The 23,120-nt window shown below is 42.4% G+C and overlaps 1 protein-coding gene across 1 annotated transcript in view; it reads left to right on the forward strand.

Moving 5' to 3' along the window:
* NOSTRIN (nitric oxide synthase trafficking) overlaps positions 1 to 23,120 on the forward strand; it is a 56,109-nt gene that overhangs the window by 10,283 nt on the left and 22,706 nt on the right. The window contains exons 2-7 of the mRNA XM_036254624.1: positions 233 to 318; positions 13,340 to 13,423; positions 16,481 to 16,543; positions 16,726 to 16,807; positions 19,027 to 19,089; positions 21,846 to 21,944. Of these exons, the coding sequence (XP_036110517.1) occupies positions 233 to 318; positions 13,340 to 13,423; positions 16,481 to 16,543; positions 16,726 to 16,807; positions 19,027 to 19,089; positions 21,846 to 21,944 (477 nt within the window). The remainder of the gene's footprint in view (positions 1 to 232; positions 319 to 13,339; positions 13,424 to 16,480; positions 16,544 to 16,725; positions 16,808 to 19,026; positions 19,090 to 21,845; positions 21,945 to 23,120) is intronic.

The following is a 23,120-nucleotide window of genomic DNA, read 5'->3' on the forward strand; positions in this document are numbered from 1 at the left end:
GGTCTAGGGGAGAGACAGATAAACAAACTTTATTTTTTGAAAAGTTCTCCAGAATCTTTCATATCCAGGCGAGAGATCTAGTCCTTATTTTAAGAACCCACCCAAAAGGTGTGCAGACCACAGCTGCATGACCACCTACAGTGACAGTCACCACTACAGCAGCGTTCTGAGGTTACAGGAGTTCTGTCTTTGGAGGTGCCCATAATCCTTCTGTGCGTCTTTTCTTTTTCAGTATAATCAAGTGTACAAGAACCTAAAGGAGTTTTCTCAAAATGGAGAGAATTTCTGCAAGCAGGTCACATCCATTCTTCAGCAAAGGTACAAAGTGTGTGTTTTCAATAAGCAGTTCTTCCTCTTTAGCTGTGGCAAGTGATGGGACCGGAGCCGTGAATACGAGCTGCCCTACTTTCCAGAACGCACTGTTATATTTTGGTCCTTGAGAGATTGGTTTGAAGAGTGATTCTTCTCTATTGCACATCTATCACCCGGGTACCATAAAAGTCAGGACACAGCAGGATGTAATTCTGCTTGTGAAGGTCCAGTCAAGTCTTTTCTGATTCCTCAGACTGAGTTTATCACCCCTTGCTGGGGCTCACCGATTTTCCTGATGTATATGCCATGGCTGTGCTCACACTGAGAGCAATTATTAGCTGATGTATCTGTCTCCCTTATGAGGGTGGAAGCTTTGTCTTACCTTTGTATGCTGCACTTTTACAACCTGGCCTTTTGACCTCTTCTGTAAATGTTCGATGAATGATTAGAAAAGTCATTCTAATCATCCATTGTTCTAAGGGGTGAAAAGAGAGCCATCATTTTCAGTACCATCTTCTTTTAATACTAGATGTGATCACCTGTAAAGCTGCTCACTGTGCTGAAATGAGCACACTTAACTCAGTTAAAAGGTTACAAACATGTATGCTTATAATTAGAGAACCTTCCCAGCTGGTGTGGCTCAGTGGATTGAATATCCTTCCACGGACTGAGAGGTCCCACTTCGATTCCCAATAGGGGCACGTGCCCGGGTTGTGTGGGCTCAATCCCTAGTGTGGGGTGTGCAGCAGGCAGTCCATTAATGTTTCTCTTTCACATTGATGTTTCTATCTCTTTCCCCTTCTCCCTTCCTCTCTATCTAAAAAACCGATACAAATATATTTTTTTAAAAAGTAGAGAAGCCAAGGACTGAATTGGCCATAAAGACGTAGGCCATTTTCCTATGTCTAGGTAGGTCAGTAATAAACAACTCTAAAGAGACCTTCAGATTAGATTGTTGATCCTTTTTAAGGTAACTCATTTCAACTTTAAATGATTGCATGCGTACCATAGGAACAGGCACGTGGGCTGATGACACCCCGCACTGGTAGGTCAGGAACAGAGGAGAACACTAGCTTTACCAGGGCCAAGGGAGAGCTCAAGCAGATTCTTGTAAAGAAAAGAGCCAGCTTTGTCAAAGTCAAAAAGAAAAAATTCTTAAGTGAGCAGTTGCTTCTTGCTTTGATTCTGTGAGAGGAATAGGGAAGACCAATCTGGGAGAAAAGTTCTTCTATAAGAAAGTATTTTTATCAGTCTCAAAGGAATTTATTTAAAATAAGACCCGTTAACTATTACACGAATTCAACCCATTGCCTAGGTTAGAGAGCACCTCCCTCCCGCAGATCAGGAAGAATCAGGACATGTTATTAGCTATGCATGGGATCTGGGTTGCAGTCATCTGGACCTTGATTATTTGGTGTCCCCTGTTCAACATTAGCACCTGCTAGAGAGATGTAAAGACAGAAGAGAGGTGATGAATTACGCTCAGCAAACAGACTCAACAATGAACTGAACAAATTTGGGGGAATCACTATTCCAAAACTGCCTTACCCAGGTCTCTCTGCATCTCCACCCTGCCACAGATGTATCTACGGTGCATGGAGTCAGAACGCTCTTTCTTACACGTGTCTCTGTTGAAATTGCTTCCTAGGGTTCCCATCTGTCCCAGACCTATTCAGGTGCAAAACCCTCCACCCACATATTCCAGAGAAGCAAACAAGCAGCAATGAAGGAGAAATAGTTGGGTACCTAAAGGTATCTTTTTTTATAGTTTCACTTCCTTATGGAACAGATTTTAGAATTGGAAAATCTGAAGCATACTACTTGTTAGCAAAATTACATGCACATCTGTGGGATAAAAGCCACACAGCACCAATATGAAAAGGGAATCTAGTGTTTTACTCAGACCAAAAAACTATCTTAATATTAGGTCATTTGTGTAATAGATACTTTCCTGAACATTTTGTAAAGCTTGCCTTGTACAACTAACTTATTTTCCCTTAACCAAGATGCCATTTTTGAGTTGCTTTGTACGTACACTTGGCAATGTCTTCTTATGCTTGAAATTTGCTCAGCTGTTTGATCATGTAGTTAACCTGAAGGATGTTCATCCACATGAAGAGTTGGTATTTTGGGAGAACTGTTTTCTGAGGAACACAAACCCTATTAATCTATGAATATGTGGCACATTGTTTTTAGAAGATATTCCTACATGTCAGCTGAAAAGGACAGAGGCCACCACATGTGCCAGGGTTGGGCCATTTCTTTCCCATGGGAAGTGATTCTGAACTGACCTCTTCCTATGGTCCTATGGAGGAGTGATCACAGCACAACTGATGTTACACTTGCCTTCACTCTCCCCGTTCTGTGGATTCAGTGACTATTTCCCTAGATATGCAACAGGTAAAAAGCTGTTTCCCACCAGCTATCCAGACATGAGCTTTGGGCTTCTTTTCCTCTTAAATGAGTCGACTTATTACATATGAATTAATGATATCTTTCCCTTGTGTTGGAAAAATACCTGGAACACCAGTACTCTTTAAAAGAAACTATCCCGATATTTAGAGTATAGACAAATAAAGCTTACTCTTGGAAAACATGGGAGGCATTTCTACTGAGGGGTATGACATAGAAAATAATAAAGGCGTATCCAGTGGCCAGCTTCATGAAAGATATGGGGCTTCTCTGAATTACGGGTACCTGCCACATCAAATGCATTCAGTAAATACTTGTAGCTTGAGTGAATAAATAAATGAAAGATGGCTAAGGGTTAATTTTCTTACTATTACTAACACATCATTGGAACAAGGTCTTTACTGTCCTTGGAACGTGGTCTGTTTCAGCTCATGGTTCAAGAGACAGCATCACAATCAAGCCTGTGAGCTCAGAGAATCTTTCATTTCCATGCTCAGCTGCCCTCTTGCATTTGTTCTAATTGGTGGTGATAGAAAAATGCAGTTGTTACTGAAACACCATTTTTCCTGGAAATTTTGCAATTCATGGTCATGCTTAGTTTCTTTAATCCAGTTAGTTGCTTCAGTGTCCTTTTTTTTTTTTAGTAGCAACTCAGATTTATCCAGAGACATGCAGCAGCTCCTAGAATGCCTCATGCCAAAGTCATTGGGTTCACTTTAACACAATTACAGATCAGATTTTCAAAGACAAAGACACATTCCCAGAAACGATGAGGATTTGGTTCCCTGAACCTTCACAGCTAGTTTTTAAACAGGCTTTGATGGGCAAATCAATTGTTCCTCTGAAAGCTTAAGATCAGGTTTTCAAAAGGCAAGTACCACTGCCCTGGACATTAAATAAAACAAAGAAATAAAAAAACAAAGAAGAAAGTGTAGTTGGTCATTGTTCCATCTATGATTCATTGCAGATGTTGTCAACAAAGGAATAAATGATGACACGGAAATCTTTGGTAAACCCTCCCCTTTTCTACTCCACCCGTAGCCTAGGTGATCTTAACTCCCACAGCTCTTTTTTGCATGTTGATGACACCCACATGTATATTACTAGACAATATGTCTTACCTGTGCTTCAAACCATATATCCCACAGTCTACTAGACACTTTCATCGAGGTGTCCCATGAAGCCATGAAGTCAGCCTATCCAAATCAGAGTCTATTAGCTTTCCCCCAAAGCTGGTGCCCCTGGATTTTTTTGCCATGGTGATCGGGACCACTGCCTGCCCAGTCAGGCCCAATACCCGGGAGTCACCCATGATTCCTTCTTCCATCTCAGCTACGACCAAGTCTTCATATTGCTCTTTTCTAAACACCTCCTGTACCTTATAGCTTTCTTTTCATTGCCTCTGCCATTGTTCTGGCAAAAATATCTTACCCCTTTCTTCTGTGTAGGGGACTGCCTGGCGGCTGGGCAGCTTGTACACTGCACAAAGGCTCCGGGCTGAGGGGCCTAGTGAAGGCAGAAACTGACCCATTCTCAACCCTTGAGTCTTGCACCCTGGCTCAGAGCTGTGTCTCTTCACAGAATCTTTTTTTTCTAATCCAAGCAAAATTGCCTCATCGAGGGAGCTGGTTAGGGCTCTATCTCTGTCTCTAATTCATCTTCCAGTTTATTGCCATGACCCTGTTTAGGACCCTTCAAAGACTCCCATCACCTTCAGTATAAAATTCAGCCCACATAGTATTTTATAGAAGAGATCGGGTCCTTCCTTCATTGCAAGTCTGTCTCTCTCCATTTCCCCATGACCCATGTTCCTCTCCATCTTTCTGAAACACTTGCAGTCATTCCCAAAGGGTCCCTGCCATCCCTCCCACCCACTCCTACCCCTCATCATGGGTCCCTGCCTTTGTGCAGGCTACATCCTCTGCCTTGTAGACACTTCTTCACTATCAGTGACAGGCTCCAGTCAATCCTTAGCATTCAGTCATCCCCTTTTAGGGGCCTTCCTTGACACCAGCCCCCAGTCTCAAAAAAGTGCTCCTCAGAGATGTGTAGAGCTGGTGCTTACCTCTGATACAGCTCTTACCGCCTACATCGTTGTTCTCTGTCTGGCACAGAGCAGGCAGCTGTTCAATAGAAATATTCACTGAGTGGACAAAGGCATTCATGTATAAGGGACTCTGTACCTTCAGGCACTCACAACTTTTAAGATGCTTAAGTTAGGTTATTTCTGAAGAGCAATAAATGAGTGTGTCAAAAAATTTTCTTACATAGTACATAGAATATTATTTTGAATAGAAGGTGGAAAAGAATAATAAAATCACAGAAGAGACCATTTACCTCAGCCCAACCCCGGCTCCATGTAAGGGCACCTTCCAAGTGGACAGGCAGTTTGGAACACTGCTGTGGGATGCCCATCATTCTCAGTGGGTCCTTTTAAGGTCCTCCGTGGGTAGGAGCATCAGCGGCCATCAAGCCCAGTGGCTTTCAAACTTAGTAGCACACCAGTCTGTGGGGACACTTCACAGGGAGAGATGGTTAAGTGGGCGGGGCTCAGCTCCCACCTCCTGCTCCCACTTAATTAGAACATAGTATTTATACAATATGGTGGGTTCTGCATAGAATTTTGTTTTCTAGTTAAAAAGTGCTCAAAACTACCCTTCTTGTCCATTTTAGCTGACTTCCCCCACAACAGTGAGTTCATAGACCCAGTTTAGGAATTAGCAGACACAGAGAATCTGAAGTTCTAAGGCTACCACAGCTGTCCATTCCCTGGGCTAGAAGTGAAGAGTGACTCAGTGGGACTCTCAGGCTAGGCTCCCAGAAGGGTGTTCTCTTGGGCTCATCCTTCCATTCCACCTTCTTTTCTACTGTGTTCAGGAGCCAGGATTGAAGCAATCGTTAATGATGAAGTGGTGTTGTGGGCTAGCCAGAGAACCCAGCTGCTTGAATAACAAAGCTTTCACGTAAAAATGTCTTTCAAATTGCTAATAACTAGCTCTTAAATATAGCCTGTTTGTAAGATAAGTTGGTGATTGTCTTTCAAAAAACAAACTGATAAAACTTGGGTGGAAAATGTCAGCATACAAGGCCCCCAACCAGAAGCTGTTGCTAGTGGAAATTAGGAGACCAGAGATGGGGATATTACAAACAAAGATTTTTGGATTACTAAAATTCCTTCTTCATCGTGATGAAGGAAGGGCTCTGTCGCTTGCTGCTTTCAAGCTTGAGAGAGCCTTAGATCCATTTCATTTATTACTTTTTAAAAATTTTATTTTCCAATTGCAGTTGACATTCAATATAATTTTATATTAGTTTCAGGTGTATAGCATAGTGGTTAAACAACCATACTTTGCAAAGTGATCCCCCCAATATTTCAAGTACCCACCTGGCACTATACATAATAATTACAGTATTATTGACCATATTTCCTATGCTGTACTTTACATCTCTTGACTATTTTGTAACTACCAATCTGTAGGTATTTATTTATTTTTAGAGAGAGAGAGAGGGGAAGGGAGAGGGAGAAAAATAGAAACATCGATGAGAGAGAACATCAATTGGATGTCTCCTGCATGCCCCACACTGGGGATTGGGCCCACAACCTGGGCATGTGCCCTGATCAGGAATTGAACCAGTGACCTCTTGGTGCATGGGTTGATGCTCAATCACTGAGCCACACCAGCTGGGCACCAATCTATAGTTTTTAATCCCTTCACCTTTTCCACCCAGCCCCAACCCCTCCCCTCTGGCAACCATCAGTTTGTTTTCTGTGTTTATGAATCTGTTTCTGTTTTGTTTGTTTATTTTGTTTTTTAGATTCTAAATATAAGTCAAATCATACAATATGTGTCATTCTCTGTCTGACTTATTTCACTTAGCATAATACCCTCTAGGTCCATCCACACTATCGCAAATGGTAAGATTTCATTTTCTTTTTTTTATAGCTGAGTAATATTTCACTGTATATATGTACCATGACTTCTATCCATTTACCTACTAATGGACACTTGCGTTGCTTTCATATCCTAGCTATTGTAAATGACACTGCAATGAACATAGTGGCACATATCTCTTTAAATTAATTCTTTCTAGACACAGCTACAATTTATTTATTTTTTTTACCACTTTTTAAAATCTTAATTTTATTAGAGCAGGACACTCTAAAATTGATTACATGGTCACATATTCTTACATTTTAATTTCCTTTCTTTCAAAAGAATAATTTATTTTAAATTCTGAAACGAATGTTGGTTTTTGACTTAATGGTTGGTCTTTATTATTACCAATGAAAATTTATTAACTTGCCTCCATGTGCTGACAGGTAATCAAACATAAGTGGATTAAAAGTCAGTGCATGCCATTTCTCTGGCCCAGGATCTTCAAAATTCACTGGACTATTCTGCAGTTAAGCTGCCCATCAAAAAGATATAGACCTCATCAGTTTCACATGCTCCACGACAAGGGTGTGGAGTAGGACTCTCAATTCTCATCAGGTAGCTCTAGGGCTGGAACATGAAGCACAATGTTCTTACAAGCATGTTTCTGATTATTGTAATGAGGGAATGAAAATTCTAGGTCTCAGTTTGAAATGAGCTCTGCCTCTCTTGACTCCCTTTTAGGCTGGAAATCATGATGAAGCAGCTCCCTTCAAAGAGCGGAGCAGTTGGGGGACAGAGCACGGAGGGGCTGCGCATGGCCACCTCTGCCTTGAGAAAACACCGGAGTCAGTTCATTTCTGTTTGGCGAGAATTCTGAAAGGATATATAGACATACTGTTTTATTAGACCATAAGCACAGATGAGCCACATGGCAGAGTTTGTTCAATTTACAAACATTCTGACTTGTATAAATGACAGCTTTCTCTATGTTTGCCTGTTGGAACATAACTTCTGAGAACCATTTTCTCCAGGGAGAAATGTGGCCATTAACCTCTGTTAAGATAAAGACCATTCAGGGCCAGAGGCCTGAGAACCTCTTGTCTGTAAGTAAACTCGCCAGAAAGGGAGCCCAGCCACAGTGTTCCACTCCCCATGTACCCACACCCATCCTGCCGACCCTAGTTCATTTCATATCCCTCTGACTTGTGAAGTACTCTGCCAAGGATTGTGAAATAGTCATTAGGGTTCAAAATGTGAGAGGAGCCCGGCTGGTGTGGCTCAGTGGTTGAGCATTGACCCATGCACCAAGAGGTCGCCAGTTCAGTTCCAGGTAGGGGCACATGCCCAGGTTATGGGCCAAATCCCCAGTGGGGGGCATGCAGGAGGCGGCCAGTCAAATGTTCTCTCTCATCAATGTTTCTGTCTCTCTCTTTCCCTTCCTCTCTCTCTAAAACCAATAAAGAAAAAAATTTTTTTTAAATAAATAGAATGTGAAAGGAGATGATTACAGTCTGCTTTGCTTGGTTGACCTGAATGCTAGTTCTAAAATCCTTTACTGTATTGAAAGTGGACAAAGGATATGACAGTGATGTTCAGAGAAGCTCTGTCCAACTTAGTCCCGTCATAGTGGGCTATCTTGGTGACAGCTGATATCACAGATCCCTCTTTTTTCATTTTTTGGACCCTTAACACCTCCTCCTCCCCCTTTGGGAGCACACCTTTCAAGAGCATCAGTGTTGTTGGAAGCCCTGGGAAACTCATCGTCTGCACTGAGGCTGCTAAGCTACCAGGAGCTATGGTGATTCAGAAACGTTGCAACTAAAGGCAAAGGGAGAGGTGGCATCAATCTTTAAAAGTACTTATCTTTGACTGCCCAGAAACTCTCCATCTCCAGCCTCTTCCCTACGGTTTCAGAGGGGATTGGAGTGTCTAAGCGGGCAGGTCCTCCGGCCTGTCTGCCAGATTTGAATCCCAGCTCTCTCACTTCTTCATGGTGACCCCTGGCAAGTAACTGACAGAATTGTTGGAGCCTTGCTATTCCTCTCTGTGAAATGGGTAGAGTAAGAGAGCCTACTGATGGGAGTTATCACAGATAAAATGAGGAAACACCTAAAACACTTAGAATGGTGCCTGGCATATTGTAAGTGCCGAATAAATGTTGCATGTTACAATTTTGTATATAGGCAAGAACATAGGCAACACATTTGTCAGGAGAGCACAGCTTGGCATTTATAAACTATCTACCAACCTGTAAAAAAATGTACACAAATTTGCCCTGTTGCGTACTTCTAAGACATTTGTATATAAAGAGAAAGCTTCCAAAGCAAGAAATGCTGTGTGGTTATTGACTCTTCAGGCTGGTTTCCTGTGCTCCAGCAAAAGCCAACAGAAATCCTGGAGCTCAGGAGTAGAGATGTCCAGGCTCAACTCAGAAGAGCAATAGCTTAAAAGTGAGCTTTATTGATTTTAGAGAGAGTAGAAGTGAGAGGGAGAGATGGAAACATCAATGAGAACATTGATTGGCCCCCACTGGGGATCAGGCCCACAACCTGGGCATGTGTCCTGACCGGGAATTGAACTGGCGACCTCTTGGTGTGTGGGTCGATGCCCAACCACTGAGCCACACCGGCTGGACTCCTCTCCCTTTCTTGCCACCAAAACCCAACATGTTCCCCCAGGTAGATCTGAGTAAGTTAGTGATTTAAAGGAAAACAGCACTTCCTTCCGGGTATTGTTCTTTTTATTTCTGTTTAGCCTCGGAACACGTTGTACAGCCTGCAAGAACACTCTAAAAGTGAAACTGAGTTCTGAGGAAGAGGCCGTGTCTGCCAGCATTAACCTTCCCTGTTGGAAGGCATTCCGGTTGTTCTGGAGCTGATGGATGAGCAGGCTGTGGGTTCTTTCCCCCACACCTCCCGTCTCTGTACATCTGGGGTGTTCTGAATGTTTAGAGATCCTTTGGGGTACGTGATAATAATCATATTAGAAAAGGTAATATTTATTAGGAACTTGTTTGGTGCCCAGCTGTGAGATGAGGACTGCGAATGCTTCAGCAGATGTAATGCTCTATGTGCTGGTTCCAAGAAAGACTGCTGGGGAGGAACATTCTGAAGAGCCCCTGCTTAGCAATGGACTGGGAAAGGATTTCTGTGCCTAGCTATTCCAAGTGCTAGAAAGCCGTGTGCTCTGATGTCAGGGCTGAGACTTGTAGGAATACATCCAAATAGTTTGGCAATTTCAAGCTCTCAAAAGTGATGAAGTGAGAACATACTTGTAGCAGAAACCAGTTAGACATTCTAACTATGACCTGATGGAGCCCTGGCAGGTGTGGCTCAGTTGGTTGAGTGTCATCCTATGCACCAAATGGTTCCTGGTTCGATTCCCAGTCAGGGCACATACTTGAGTTGCAGTTCAATCCCTAGTCAGGTCAATTAGAATTTTTTTTTAATCCTCACCCGAGGACATTTTTCCATCTTTTGTTCAGATAGAGTGGGAGGGAGAGAGAGGAAGAGAGAGAGAGAGAAACATCGACATGAAAGGGACACATTGAGTGGCCGCCACCCACGTAACCCAATCAGGGCCGGGGACAAACTGCAACCGAGGTATGTGCCCTTAGCGGGAACCGAACCTGGGTCTCTCTGGACCGCAGATCGATGCTCCAACCACTAAGCCAAACCGGCCAGGGCAGGGCAATTAGAATTAAAAAAAACAAAACAAAAAAAACACCTGATGGAAAGTCCATCCATTGATTCATTTACACACATACCAAGCATTGTTCTAGACTTAGCTATATAGCAATGAACAAAACAAATTCTAGACCCTCACGGAGCTTACATTCTAGAGGTGTTCATCAAAGTACACTGAAAAAATATGTGACTTAAGGTAGTGATAAGTCCTAAGACATGAATAAAGGTGTAAGGGGATAGTAACAAGGATGCTTTTAGATATGGTAGACTGAGGTGGTGATGTTCGAGCAAGTCCGGATGGTGTTTACATGAAGGAGAATGTCATATGATTGTGTAGCAGAAGGCATACTCAGCAGAAGCTACAGCAAGTGCAAGGGCCCTGAGGCAGGATGGCCACCAGCAGAGTACAGTGAGCAAGGGGAAAACTTGTAGGACAGGAAAACAGAGAGGAAACCAGGGGTCAGGTCATGCAGGTCAATAGCAATCTTTCCAGTTTTTGAGTCCCTCCTAAGCTTGGCTCATTACCATATTTTAATTATCACAAAACTACCAATGTAGGACTAAATTACTCCCTTTACATTGCCTAAAGCCACCCCACTGAATGGTAGCAGTCTCCTGGGATTAAAGTTCATCAAGCATGATGATCTCTCCCAGCTTGCTGCTGACCAGCATCCTCTCCACTATCTCTCCAGCAACTGAAACATATTCCTAGAGCAGAGAAATCTGTTTTGTTTTTGTTTTGTTTTTTTGGTTAATCCTCACCCAAGAATATTTTTCCATTGATTTTTAGATAGAGTGGAAGGGAGGAAGGGAGAGAGAGAGCGAGAGAGCGAGAGAGAAACATTAATGTGAGAGAAACACATTGATTGGTTGCTCCCACATGGGGCCGGTGATGGAACCTGCAACCTAGGTACGTGCCCTTGACTGGGAATGGAACCCATGACCCTTCAGTCCATGGGCCAATGCTCTAACTGCTGAGCCAGAGTGATATATCTGTTTTTACCTGCAATGAGATATTTATTCATCAGCTTTATTACTTTAAAATACTTGACTTAACCTTTTCCTCACACTTGGGCAAGTCTTGATACCAAGTGGGTGTTTTTTGCACTGTGACCTTGATATGCATCCTACAATGGCCTTTGTTCTTTCAAAAAGTGGTGAAGAATAAAAACTTCTTAGAACACAGCTATACTAACAGGGAAAAGTAAATAGAAATTTAGCAATAGTTCAATAGCTCATAATCTCTGGATTTCATTTCATGAAAGAGAGCTGTCTTTGCCTGTCCAGTTTATAACACTGAGTCTAATTTGTGTGGAGGGAGGGAGTGCAGGTGTGAAATTAGTTACTAGAGAGTTCTGGGACTGTATCACAAATGAAATTAAGTCATACATAATTCTAATGATATTTTATAATAAAAGTAGAATTTAAAAAATGAAAAATATGCAATGAAAACCTCTCTGGTCCATAAGAAGGAAAATAATATAGCCCTGGCCGATTTTGCTCAGTGGTTAGAGCATTGGCCTGAGGACCGAAGAGTCTCAGGTTCAATTTCAAGTCAAGGGCACGTTCCTGGTTTGCAGGTATGTCCCCAGCCCTGGTCAGAGTCATATGGAAGGCAACCAACTGATGTATCTCTCTCACATTGATGTTTCTCTCTCTGTCTCTCTCTCTCTCTCTCTCTCTCCCTCCCTCCCTTCCACTCTATCTAAAAATCAATGGAGCCCTGGCCGGTTTGGCTCAGCGATTAGAGCATCCGCCTGCGGTCCGGAGAGACCCGGGTTCGGTTCCCGCTAAGGGCATGTACCTCGGTTGCACTTTGTCCCCGGCCCTGGTTGGTCGTGCGGGTGGCAGCCACTCGATGTGTCCCTTTCACATCGATGTTTCCCTCTCTCTCTCTTCCTCTCTCTCCCTCCCACTCTGTCTGTACAAAGAATGGAAAAATGTCCTCGGATGAGGATTAAAAAAAAAAAAAATAAATAAAAATCAATGGAAAAAATATCCTCAGGTGAGGATTAACAACAAAAAAAAGAAAAACAATATAAACTGAATTTAATTTTCTACATTTGTATTTTCTTCAGTGAAAAGTGAGATGAATAAGAATATTTTCACTTTATCTGTAGATAAGTAAAACATGGTAAAATCAGTTCAAGATGAGAGTGATTCAATCTATCCAAAAGAACCAAGGAGCTGTCTTCTGAAGGGCATGCCCAGATTCCCCACTGAGTCTTGTCCTGCACAAAAAGTAATAGCCATTCATTTTCTAAATCTTGTGTCAGCCTCCTTAGCACCTTTGCATTTAGAAAGCTAAATGGTTAACACCATCATAATTTATTACTTTATCCACTATAATTTAGAGCTAATCTGATAGTATTAATGTCCCAGGATAAGTAGGGAAGTCTTTTGTTCCCTACCAGCTGGAGCAGTTTGCTAGGACTGCTGTAACAAGGGACCACAGACTGGGTAGCTTAAACCACAGAAATTCTGAAATCTGAGGCCATGATATTGGCCAGGTTGACTCCATCTGAGGTCTGTGAGACAGAATCTGTTCAGTGCCTCTCTCCTAGCTTCTGGTGGTTTGCTGACAATCTTGGCATTCCTTGGTGTGTAGATACATCACCCTGATCTTTACCTTCATCTTCATGTGGCGTTCTTCCTGTGTGTGTGCGTCTGTCTACATGTTCAAATTCCCCCTTTTTATAAGAGCCTTGACGACCTCGTCTTAATTTGGTGGTCTGCAAAAAAGGGCCACATTCTTGGGCTCTAGGGTTTAGGATTTCAACACCTTCAGGAAAGAGGTACAATTCAACTCATAATACTAGTGTACAAGAAAGTCAAGTAAATAAACTCTCTCCCCTTGTAGGAGCCTCTTAGAAAGCCTTAAGGATCACGTTTAAGATAAGAGGAACTTTCTAGTAAATAGAGAGTCTCTTGTTTATGTAGGCATTGTAATGTCAGCCTGAGTTCTCTTCCTTGTGTGTGTGGGTGGTGGTGGGGGAAGGGGGCGGTATTTGATTTCTGGCCAGCGCATCCTAACTATCTCTTTGCCAACAGGGCAAACTTGGAGTTTAACTATGCCAAAGGACTTCAGAAACTGGCAATTAAGCTGAGCAAAGCATTACAGAACACAAAGAAAAGGTAAGTATATGAAAGAGGTAAGGTAAAATCATTCTTGAAGATAACAAAAAGTGTCATTTGTTCAATTCCAGCTTCCTGTTATAAAGATGGCCGGTACATAATGTCAAGCATGGCTTCTAGTTCTTGGGCACTTACTATTTGTTAAATGCTTTTATAGACACTCACTTAACCCTCAAAACCCTTGAGAAGTCTTACTGGTGTCCCTATTACAGACAGGGTCTTGAGTCACACAGATAAGGAGGTGCAGAGCTGGGTTCAGCCCGTCTTTATGACTCCTCAGTCCATCTATGTACTAGGTCTCGATGATGATGGTTAACTTAGCAGTGTTAAGTTGGAGTGTCTTGGAGTCAAAAAGAGTTATTTCAACTCTGACCTTCAACAAATAATCTGGCCTCTCTGTGCCTTGATTTCCTCCATTATTAGATGGAATAGTGATATAGTCTCCATTGTGTGTGTGCATGTGTCTGTATGGGGTGGGTGCATAGTAAATGAGAAAAACGTATGGGAAGAGATCAGAACAATGGGTGCTGAAAAAATGTTGGTTCCCATCTTCCTGAATACATTTCAGAAGGAAGTTGATTCCTTCTTTGAGGGGAGAGAAGAAAGAATGGCCTATTAGTGATCATTTGTTATGAAGATTTTTGACTAACGCTTGCAGATGTGAGCCCACACTGGCAATGCCATTGCAAAAGCCTCTTTGGTGGTGAATGAGAGGAAAAGAAAAAAAGGAATACTTTGGGAATTCACATCCTTATTCCTCTTTAGGCATCATCTGTAACAGCAAATATTGACTTTGAAATTGCTTGGTTTTTAGGATGGTATTTTAGTAGACTACAAAGGAGTCAGTACAGCACAGTGGTTGAGTAGAGATAGACTTCATTTAGCCTGCCTGGGTTTACATTCGAGCTCTACCATGTACCAGGAAGGTGAATTAGGAAAATGTACCTTACCTCTCAGTGTCTATTTAAAGAGAAAATAAAACCTACCTCACATAATTGCTGTGAGAATTAAATGAGATAATACAAGAAGTGTGTTTACTACCTGGGACAGAGCCAAAGTCCCATAAGTGTTCATTATGATTTTGATTCTAATTACCTCCTCAAGAACAAAAGGTCTACAGGGGTGGAGGGGGTGTGTTTTATTGTACTGCAGCCCTAGCATCTAGCCTGTACTCCCAGAGAGTTGGCATGTCGAGAATGTTTGGTTAACCAGGATTAGCGCAATAATATTTAATAATAAACATTAATTGAACTTTTATCAGTAACCAGATCTGAGTTAGGTACTTGTATAAATAATCCACATTATTTATATTTTAAAAGTTCAACTAAGTAAGGGTCAGAGAAATCAAGTGATCCCTCCAAGCTCACACCAGAAACTAAGGGGAGCGTGTGCATTTAGACAGACTCCGCTAAAGCCCACACCCTTGCTCCCTGCTCTGTTGTTCTGAGGCAAAATGTCAGGTTCTCTTCCCCAAAGTGTGCTTGGATTCCTTTTTTTAAAATCTTTATCTGAGGATATGTTTTTATTGATTTTAAAAAGCGAGAGGGAGAGAGGGGAAGAAGAACATCGATGTGAGAAACACTCATTGGTTGCCCTGTGTTCGCCCTGAACAGGGAATCAAATGCAACCTGACTGGGAATGGAACCTGCAACTTCTGGTGTATGGGACAGCCCTCCAACCAACAGAGCCACCTGGCCGGGGCTGGCTTCCTTTTTTAAAAAATCAACTCAGTTGAGGTTTAATTTGCATGCAATAACAAGTACCCGTTTTAAGCGTACCGTTTGGTTGATTTGGATGAATGTATACACTATGTAGCCACCACCAAAATCAACTCAGAGACATTTTCATCACACAAAAGATTCCTCATGCCTGTTTGCAACCCTCTCCACACCTGGTCCCAAGCAACCACCTATCTGCTTCCTGTCAATATATAGATTCATTTTGTCTTTGGCATTTCCTATAATTGGAGCATACAATAAATACGCTGTTGTGCCTGGTTTTGTGCCTGGCTTTGGCTATGCAGAAAATCTGGCGTCCTTTGATCTACTTCTCCTCTTATCTGACTATTGGGTGCAACCTAAGTCATTTGGAGGCAAAAACATCTGCACCATCCTGATTTCCATAAAGGCACTGAGCTGTCCGCTCCCCCTCCATCAAAGGCTACACAGTCTTCTGTACCTGATGTTATTAGTGCAATTTTGCTTATCGTTCCAACTTTTGAAGGCTGCTGTGAGCTACGCCCCTTCCATAGGAGAAAATAGTATCACACTTCCTAATCCTCCCTCTGTGCTAAGGACCATGCATTGTCATCCTTCTTAAACTGAGATACTGCTACAGACCATAAAAGATCTGAATTGGCCCTGGCCGGTTTGGCTCAGCGGTCAGAGCATCGACCTACGGTCCTGAGAGACCCGGGTTCGGTTCCCGCTAAGGGCGCGTACCTCGGTTGCAGTTTGTCCCCGGCCCTGGTCGGTCATGCGGGTGGCAGCCACTCGATGTGTTCCTTTCACGTCGATGTTTTTCTCTCTCTCTCTGTTCCTCTCTCTCCCTCCCACTCTACCTGAACAAAAAATGGAAAAATGTCCTCGGGTGAGGATAAAAAAAAAAAAGATCTGAATTGTCCTAAAAGCCAACAGGGAGCTGGATCTGAATCCCCGACCCCGAGAGCAGCACGCAGGAGTGATCAGGGCTCAAATCCTCTGCCACCTAACTTCTCTGAGCTTCAGTTTGTCATCTGTGAAATCAGGATCCTGAAAAATGGTCTTTAAGGGCCTTCTGCTCCTAGCATGCTGCCTCCTGCTTGCTCTAACTGCCTTCTCGGCCTTGGCTGCTTTATTTCCCGATTTTCTACAGACATGAAATAGAAAATGAAAATCACAATAACAAATGACTGAAAATAGCAGTTTGTGTAATGAGTATAGTGCAAATAAATAATGTTGCCAGCAGTTAGTCCCACGAGGAAACTGAAATAAGATTAGGGATATGAGTGCAATGGCTGAATGCGATGCATGAACTTTCTGGGAGAATGACGCACCTTGTCCCTGTTTGTGCCCCCAGCTGTGTCGTCAGTGCCTGGGCCTGGGTCTCGGAGGGCATGAAGTCTGCGGCGGACCTGCATCAGTGAGTGCCCCACCCAGCCCCGCTCCAACCCCAAGGGAGTCGTGAATAGTTAATGTGTGTGCGCGACCATCCTCCACTTCAAACTTGCCATAACACACCATTTTATTTCCCCAGAAAATAATTTGGAAAGTAGATATAAATCCTAATCCTATACTTGTGTGTCTCTTATGTTTCATTTCCAGAAAACTTAGCAAAGCAATTGAGTTGGAGGCAGTAAAACCCACTCATCAAGTCCTGAGTGTACATGAGAAGAAGAGAAAATCAGTGAGTCGGAATCTTTCTTTCTCCCCTGTTTAAGCAGATTTCTGTCTTTGGCTCGAGAAATAAAAGGTGATCAAAAAATGATACTAGGATTCATAAATTTGTCATAAAAATAAAAACAAACCCCAAAACTTATGTACGAGGATGTTTGCTGAAACATTTTTGTAATGGTGAAAAACTGGGAACTTCTTCATCATCTCAAATAAATTACGATAAATTCAAGCAATGGAATACTATGCAACCACTAAAGATCTTATCAAAGAACAATTTAAAGCCATGAGGATCCCCCCCCATTATAGAGTGTTAAATAAAAAAGCAGGATGGAAAAAAAAAACTATCAATATGACCTCAATTTTGTAAAATAAATATGTGTGTATATATGCAAAGAAAAATACCTTAGAGAACCTCCCCAGACTGTTAATGTGGAATTAGAGGTCATTTGTATTTCATTTTTTATACTTTTTTGTATTTCCACTGTTTTTCGATGAATAGATAATCCTTTCATAAATAAAAAATATATAAGCAGATTTAAAAGAAATGCTGTTCTCTGCTTATCAGCTTGGGACTAGGTAAAGGCAATAATAGGAATAAATCTTCAAACAGCCTGCACGTGAAGAAAAAGAGCTAAGCAATTCCTTCAGGGGCATCTGCTCCTCTTGTATATCATGTTCTCTAGCCTATTTGGGTAGCTTCCTGCCAAAACAGTTTCTTTTGTGCTCGTTTTTCTTTTATTCATGTGTCATGCAGTTGTTAAGCACTTTCAAATATATTTTTAGGCAACATGAGGAGTGTTTCATAAAAGTTGCTTAGCTCTGGGGGGAGGGGGGATCAGGTTCACTATTTCAAGACCAGGTGCCGGTGAGAAGTTCCGAGCAGTAATAGGTGATCCTTGTGAAGGGCAGGGGCTGTGGCCAAGGGGAGATTCGAGTGATCGCAGCCAGATAAAGCAGCTTTGAAAGGTACTAAGTCGGTAAGATGAGGGGATTTGCAAATGTCTTGATGGAAGAAAAACGATTTTTGAAAATTTACTCAAACTTATTAAAAACTCTGTCAGGAAGTGAAATTGATGCTTGTGTGGACATATCTGTGTTTTTACCAGAACGGATGTTCTACTGAGGGCTAGGGGGATGGAAGAAATTTGCAAGAATTACTAGGAAGCAATAGAATCATCTACCTTTGCAAACCACCTTAATTAAATCCAAACCCAAGTCTACATTTCATTCATGAATAAATGTTTTTACATCATATGATCGTATGATCATTACTAGCATTTTCTTAGCACTTACCGTAAATCTGTCACCGAGCTTTGATCATTACCCCGGTGCCTTAGGTATTAATGTCCCGATCCTCTGAACTGCTGTTCCGCTTTGAAATCTTCTTTTCCGCTTTGCCCCTCCCACTCCTCCTGCTCTCACACAAAAGAGAGATTACAATTTTTTCAAAAGTGAACTCTTCCCACACTTCAGCCACAAACATGGAGCAAAAAATGGCATAAAGCATAAAGTTATTTTCACTGTGCTTGTTACAATAAAGCATATATTCCAAATGGAACCAACTGGAAACAAATCCCAGTGCAGTATTGCTAGATCGCCAAGTGGCTGACCACAGCTGATCTGGGGTGGGGGTGGGGGTGACGTCAGTGGTCCAGGGACAAAGGTTCTGCCCTAGCGTAAGTGTGACCTCCTGAGGGGGTTGTCGGGATCCGGTTTCATCATTAATGCTACTGTCCCGGTGGCTGTTTACAGTAGGGAAGAAAATTAATTACGATGAAGAATTCTATCTCTTTGAAGCTAAAACAATATTCACTTCAGAGGTAATGAGACTCTTAGTGAAATTAGCACTGCGAGGGCTGATCCCGATTCTCGTGGTGTTAAAGTCTGGGCCACGTGGAAGGATGCTGAAGAGGAAGTGATGAGACGGATACAACACCAAACTATGCAAGATGCTCCTCCACACAGACTGTACACATGTATGTTGTTTTCATGTAGTTATATGTTAGAAACAATTATTTTACCAAATGCATTCAGGCTAAATTCTGTCAAGAGCTTCTTGGCGGGGGAATAGACAGTCTGGCTACCTTTCCCAGTAAATATGTCCACTGCAGAACTTCGAGATGTCCATGAATTGTGACAGTGATTGTGCTACAGCTGACAAGCCAGCACCGTAAAATATAATGTGACTCAACCACAGGACAGCAATTTTTTCTTTTTTTCTCTTCAAAGCTTGATAATGAAGTTGAAAAGACAGCAAATCTTTTCATTAGCAACTGGAATCAACAAATGAAGGTAACACACATATTTTCTGTGTGAACTCAATGTTTAGGACTGATGTTTTTTGCTTCTGCACACATGTGATCATGAGCTCCAGTGTTAGTATCTCTAAGTGCTAACAGGACGAAAACACGTTCTTGCTTGAGATATTATGTAGATACATTTTTCAACGCAACCAATGGAAGAGCAGGGCTCTAAACATGGTTATTACTGATAGCCAACACGCACGTAGCATTTATTGTGTGCCAAGTGCGATACATTACAAATTTAATCATCACAGCAACCCACTGTGGTGTGTGACCTGTACTGTCCCATTTTAAAGATGGGTGGGGGGACAGATACAGAGAGGTAAACCATTTGCCTAAAGTGACAGAGCTGATTAATGCTCTAACCAAGAAGCGTTACAAGTTGTTGGACTCCAGGGTCACTACTCTTAATCATTTCACTGCAGGGCCTGCCTGTGTGTATAATCTGTAACTTAGGGCAAGTGGCCGGTGCTGCCTGCGTTTGGGTTGGTCATTCATCCACGAGTGAGAGGAGCACTGGAGGGTGGGTGGCGCCGCCCGGAGGGAAATGCACAGATACGGTGATGCCACCCGTCTGTATGGCCCGCCTCTGTGGGCCACACTGTACCAAGACGTGGTTCTTGCTTCCAAGTAATTTTAAATGTAGTTAATAGGTAACTTATGTGCAGGAAATAGTCAGTGGACTCTAAGGAGCGAAATTGTGATCTGGGGTAAGAATTTAGAGCGTATCGTGATAGGTTCTTAAGCAGAAAGAATAACAGATGGAGCCCATATCTACACACGCAGAAGATTATTCTAAAACAATCCAGTTTCAGAGGAATCCATTTTGAGAAGAAAGGGCTAGAGAGGGAATCTCCAAGAAAACCTCAGGACCCTCTTTGAAAGGACGTGTGCTCCAGAAGTTGAAATTCTCTCTATTTTTTAATCTCCAAAGTGTCAGACCCCAGAGAGAAGCTTCCCAGGTAGACGGCCCCTCGTCTGTATAAGTAGCCGGAGACGCCCTCAGAAACAGGCAGCCACACCCTCAGTGTGGCCGCAGAAGACTCTGCAGCAATCAAAGGCCCCATGGGATCCAAGACATTAATAAGAAATGTTTGAGATAAATGAATTCCTATGCCCACAATGTAGTACTGATAAAAGGAGGCTCGTGAGAATCACACCTAGAATACATTTTTATTTTTATCCTCACCCGAGGACATTTTTCCATTCATCTTCAGATGGAGTGGGAGGGAGAGAGGGGAGAAGAGAGAGAAACATCAACATGAGAGAGATACACCGACTGGCTGCCACCTGCCTGACTCCAACCAGGGCCGGGGACAGACTGTAACAAAGATACATGCCCTTAGCAGGAACCGAACCCGGGTCTCTCTGGTCCGTGGGCCGACGCTCCAACTGCTGAGCCAAACCCACCAGGGCCATAAATACATATTTAACAGTCTCATAAACAGCATCCAGTCTCTTGTTTTTACTTTTGCTCTTGATTTTATAAGCTTTCTTAAACAGAATTTGTTTTTAAAAATCCATGCTCTAAATATTCAGCTTTCCCAGGAGAGTCAATATCATGGGCCAGAAGAGAGAAACCATGCTCAGCAAATGCAAGAACTAAGAGCATCTTTCGGTTTTTCTCAACTAATTTTTCCATATAAAAACGATCTTATTTTTTATAAAGAGTGACAGAGAAATTAGAGAACATAAAATTTTTGAGCTACAATAATTTTCTCCCCAGTCACAATTCAACGGGTTGAGCGTGTCAGCAAGAAGTGCCATCTGTCCTGGAGACACAGATAAAAAGCCTTCCAGAACCAATGCTTTTGCCTCGCTCTTTCCTTTACCGGTGGGCACGTGACTGGCTGAAGGTGGAGGAAAAGAGTCTAGGAGCTTCTGGCTCCTTGAATTCCCTTTTGTAGAGACTTCACACACGTTTAGAGACTTTCAGAAGCCTTTGCCTATGATACCGAAGGAGAAACCCAAGCTTTTCCTTCATTATCTAGTTTTACGTTTTTTGCAATCTTGAGATGAAAAACCATACAGTCTTTCAATCAACCCAGTTTCTGAAACAGGCTGAATACAACTCATTCTGAATGCTGTTTATTTGATCTCTGGAGCATCACCTCCTGCCAAACTGGAACGGCGTAGAATAAAAAATGATCGCCTGAATCATAACCTGTTCTGAGGTTTGAGGCATCAATAGAATAGGGGGACTTTGAATGTTTCTTTCTTCCCACAAATGCAGAGCATGTCGCAAGGTGCCAGGCAAATGCCCAGCTCTCAAGCCTGGTCATCAGGTAGCAAAATGTCCCCTTTGCTGTAAGTTTTAAGAAAGCATCTTAAAACAACCTCAACTGTGGCCCAGGTTGATTCAAAAGAATGACACAGGTGATCTTGCATGTTTGTTGTGTGATTCTTTTTTTGCTGGAAAACCCATTCCCTCCCATCACGTTAGCTAGAATAATGTTCTGGAGGTTTGCAGGCCTTTGGCAATTTAGCAAAATGTACAACCCTCTTGAGTGTGCCCATTATAATGAAAATACATACAGTGGTTCTCAGGGCAAAACATTAGCTGCTGTAATATTTTAGGCAGATTATGAGGTGAGGGCAGAAATGAAGAATTAAAAATACACAATCATTCAAGCTAGCACATACACATTAACGTGTTCCAGAACAGAAGAGCTTTTCTCTTGATATCAGTTTCTGCTCCTTTTTTTTTTTTTTCTTTATGTTTGTGGGTTTTTTTTTTCACTCCAGGCAAAAAAGAAGTTAATGGAGAGTACCAGGAAGCATGAAGCACTTTTCCATCTTGTAGAAAGCTCCAAGCAAACGGTGACCAACAGGGAGAAGCAGAAGGTAATGCACCATGGCCAGCTGGGTGCCTGAGGCTGGAGGTGTTGGGCTCCCTGCCTGTAGTTATGAATACAAGAGCGTCCACATTTTTTATAGGAACCCTACTTTTTAAATTTTATTTATTTGAGAGAGAAAGCGAGAGAGGAAGGGAGAGGGAGAGAGAGATAGAAACATCAGTGAGAGAGAACATAGACTGGCTGCCTCCTGCATGCCCCCCACTGGTGATTGGGCCCACAACCTGGGCATGTGTCCTGACCGGGAATTGAACCAGTGACTCCTGCATGGGTCAACGCTCAACCACTGAGCCACATTGGCTGGACAGGAACCCTGTTATCTAAACATCTCTCACCTCTCACCCCATATAAGTAAATACACACACACACACACACAGAGTTATTATATAATATACTTTACCTATGTTGTATGTAATAATAGTACTTTATATATTATACTAATATGTTATGAACATTATAAAATATGAAAAATGTAGAAATGTGTGAAGGATGAGGTAAAGATGAAATCATATTTTCATATTTTAAATGATTAGCCAGTCATCAGATCTTTACATCATCATTGACAGTTCCAGGCACAAACACACACTTGGGGCAGCATTCAGCCTTAATCATAGTAAACATAAATTCATATTTCTGATAGTCTTCTTAATAATTTTAATTTTGGTCACCTACTTGTCAGGTCTCACTAGCTCATGGCCGTGCTTGCCCCCTCACGGGGGTGAGGACGCGCTCGTAACCCGGAGCAGGAGAACGCTCCTGGCATTTCCTGCCGCCTCCTCGTGCTCACACTGTTAGTGTTAGCGCCAAACTATGGCTGCTCGACAGAAACCTTTTTAAGAGACTTGTGCATTGTGTGTGTATTAGCCTAATCATAGCTAGATAATAAATCTGTAAATCCACGTGACGCAGACACATGTCAATGGCCACATGTCCCGGGATGTTGACACCTTCTCATATTGTAAAACCCCACTCATGCTCTGGGACACTTCAGAATCCACAACCGTCCATGTGCGGGCACCACTGTCAATTCATATGTTAAATAAGAGGAAGCTTTAGGCAAAAATGGACGCAAATAAGCCCAACAGATTATCTCACACACCTCTTGTAGTATGTGCCGAGATTGGAAAGCTTTGAAATCATCGGTATCTTCCCCCCAAAATGGAGT

The sequence above is a fragment of the Molossus molossus genome, unplaced genomic scaffold (assembly GCF_014108415.1).
Source record: "Molossus molossus isolate mMolMol1 unplaced genomic scaffold, mMolMol1.p scaffold_m16_p_11, whole genome shotgun sequence".
Lineage (NCBI taxonomy): Eukaryota > Metazoa > Chordata > Mammalia > Chiroptera > Molossidae > Molossus > Molossus molossus.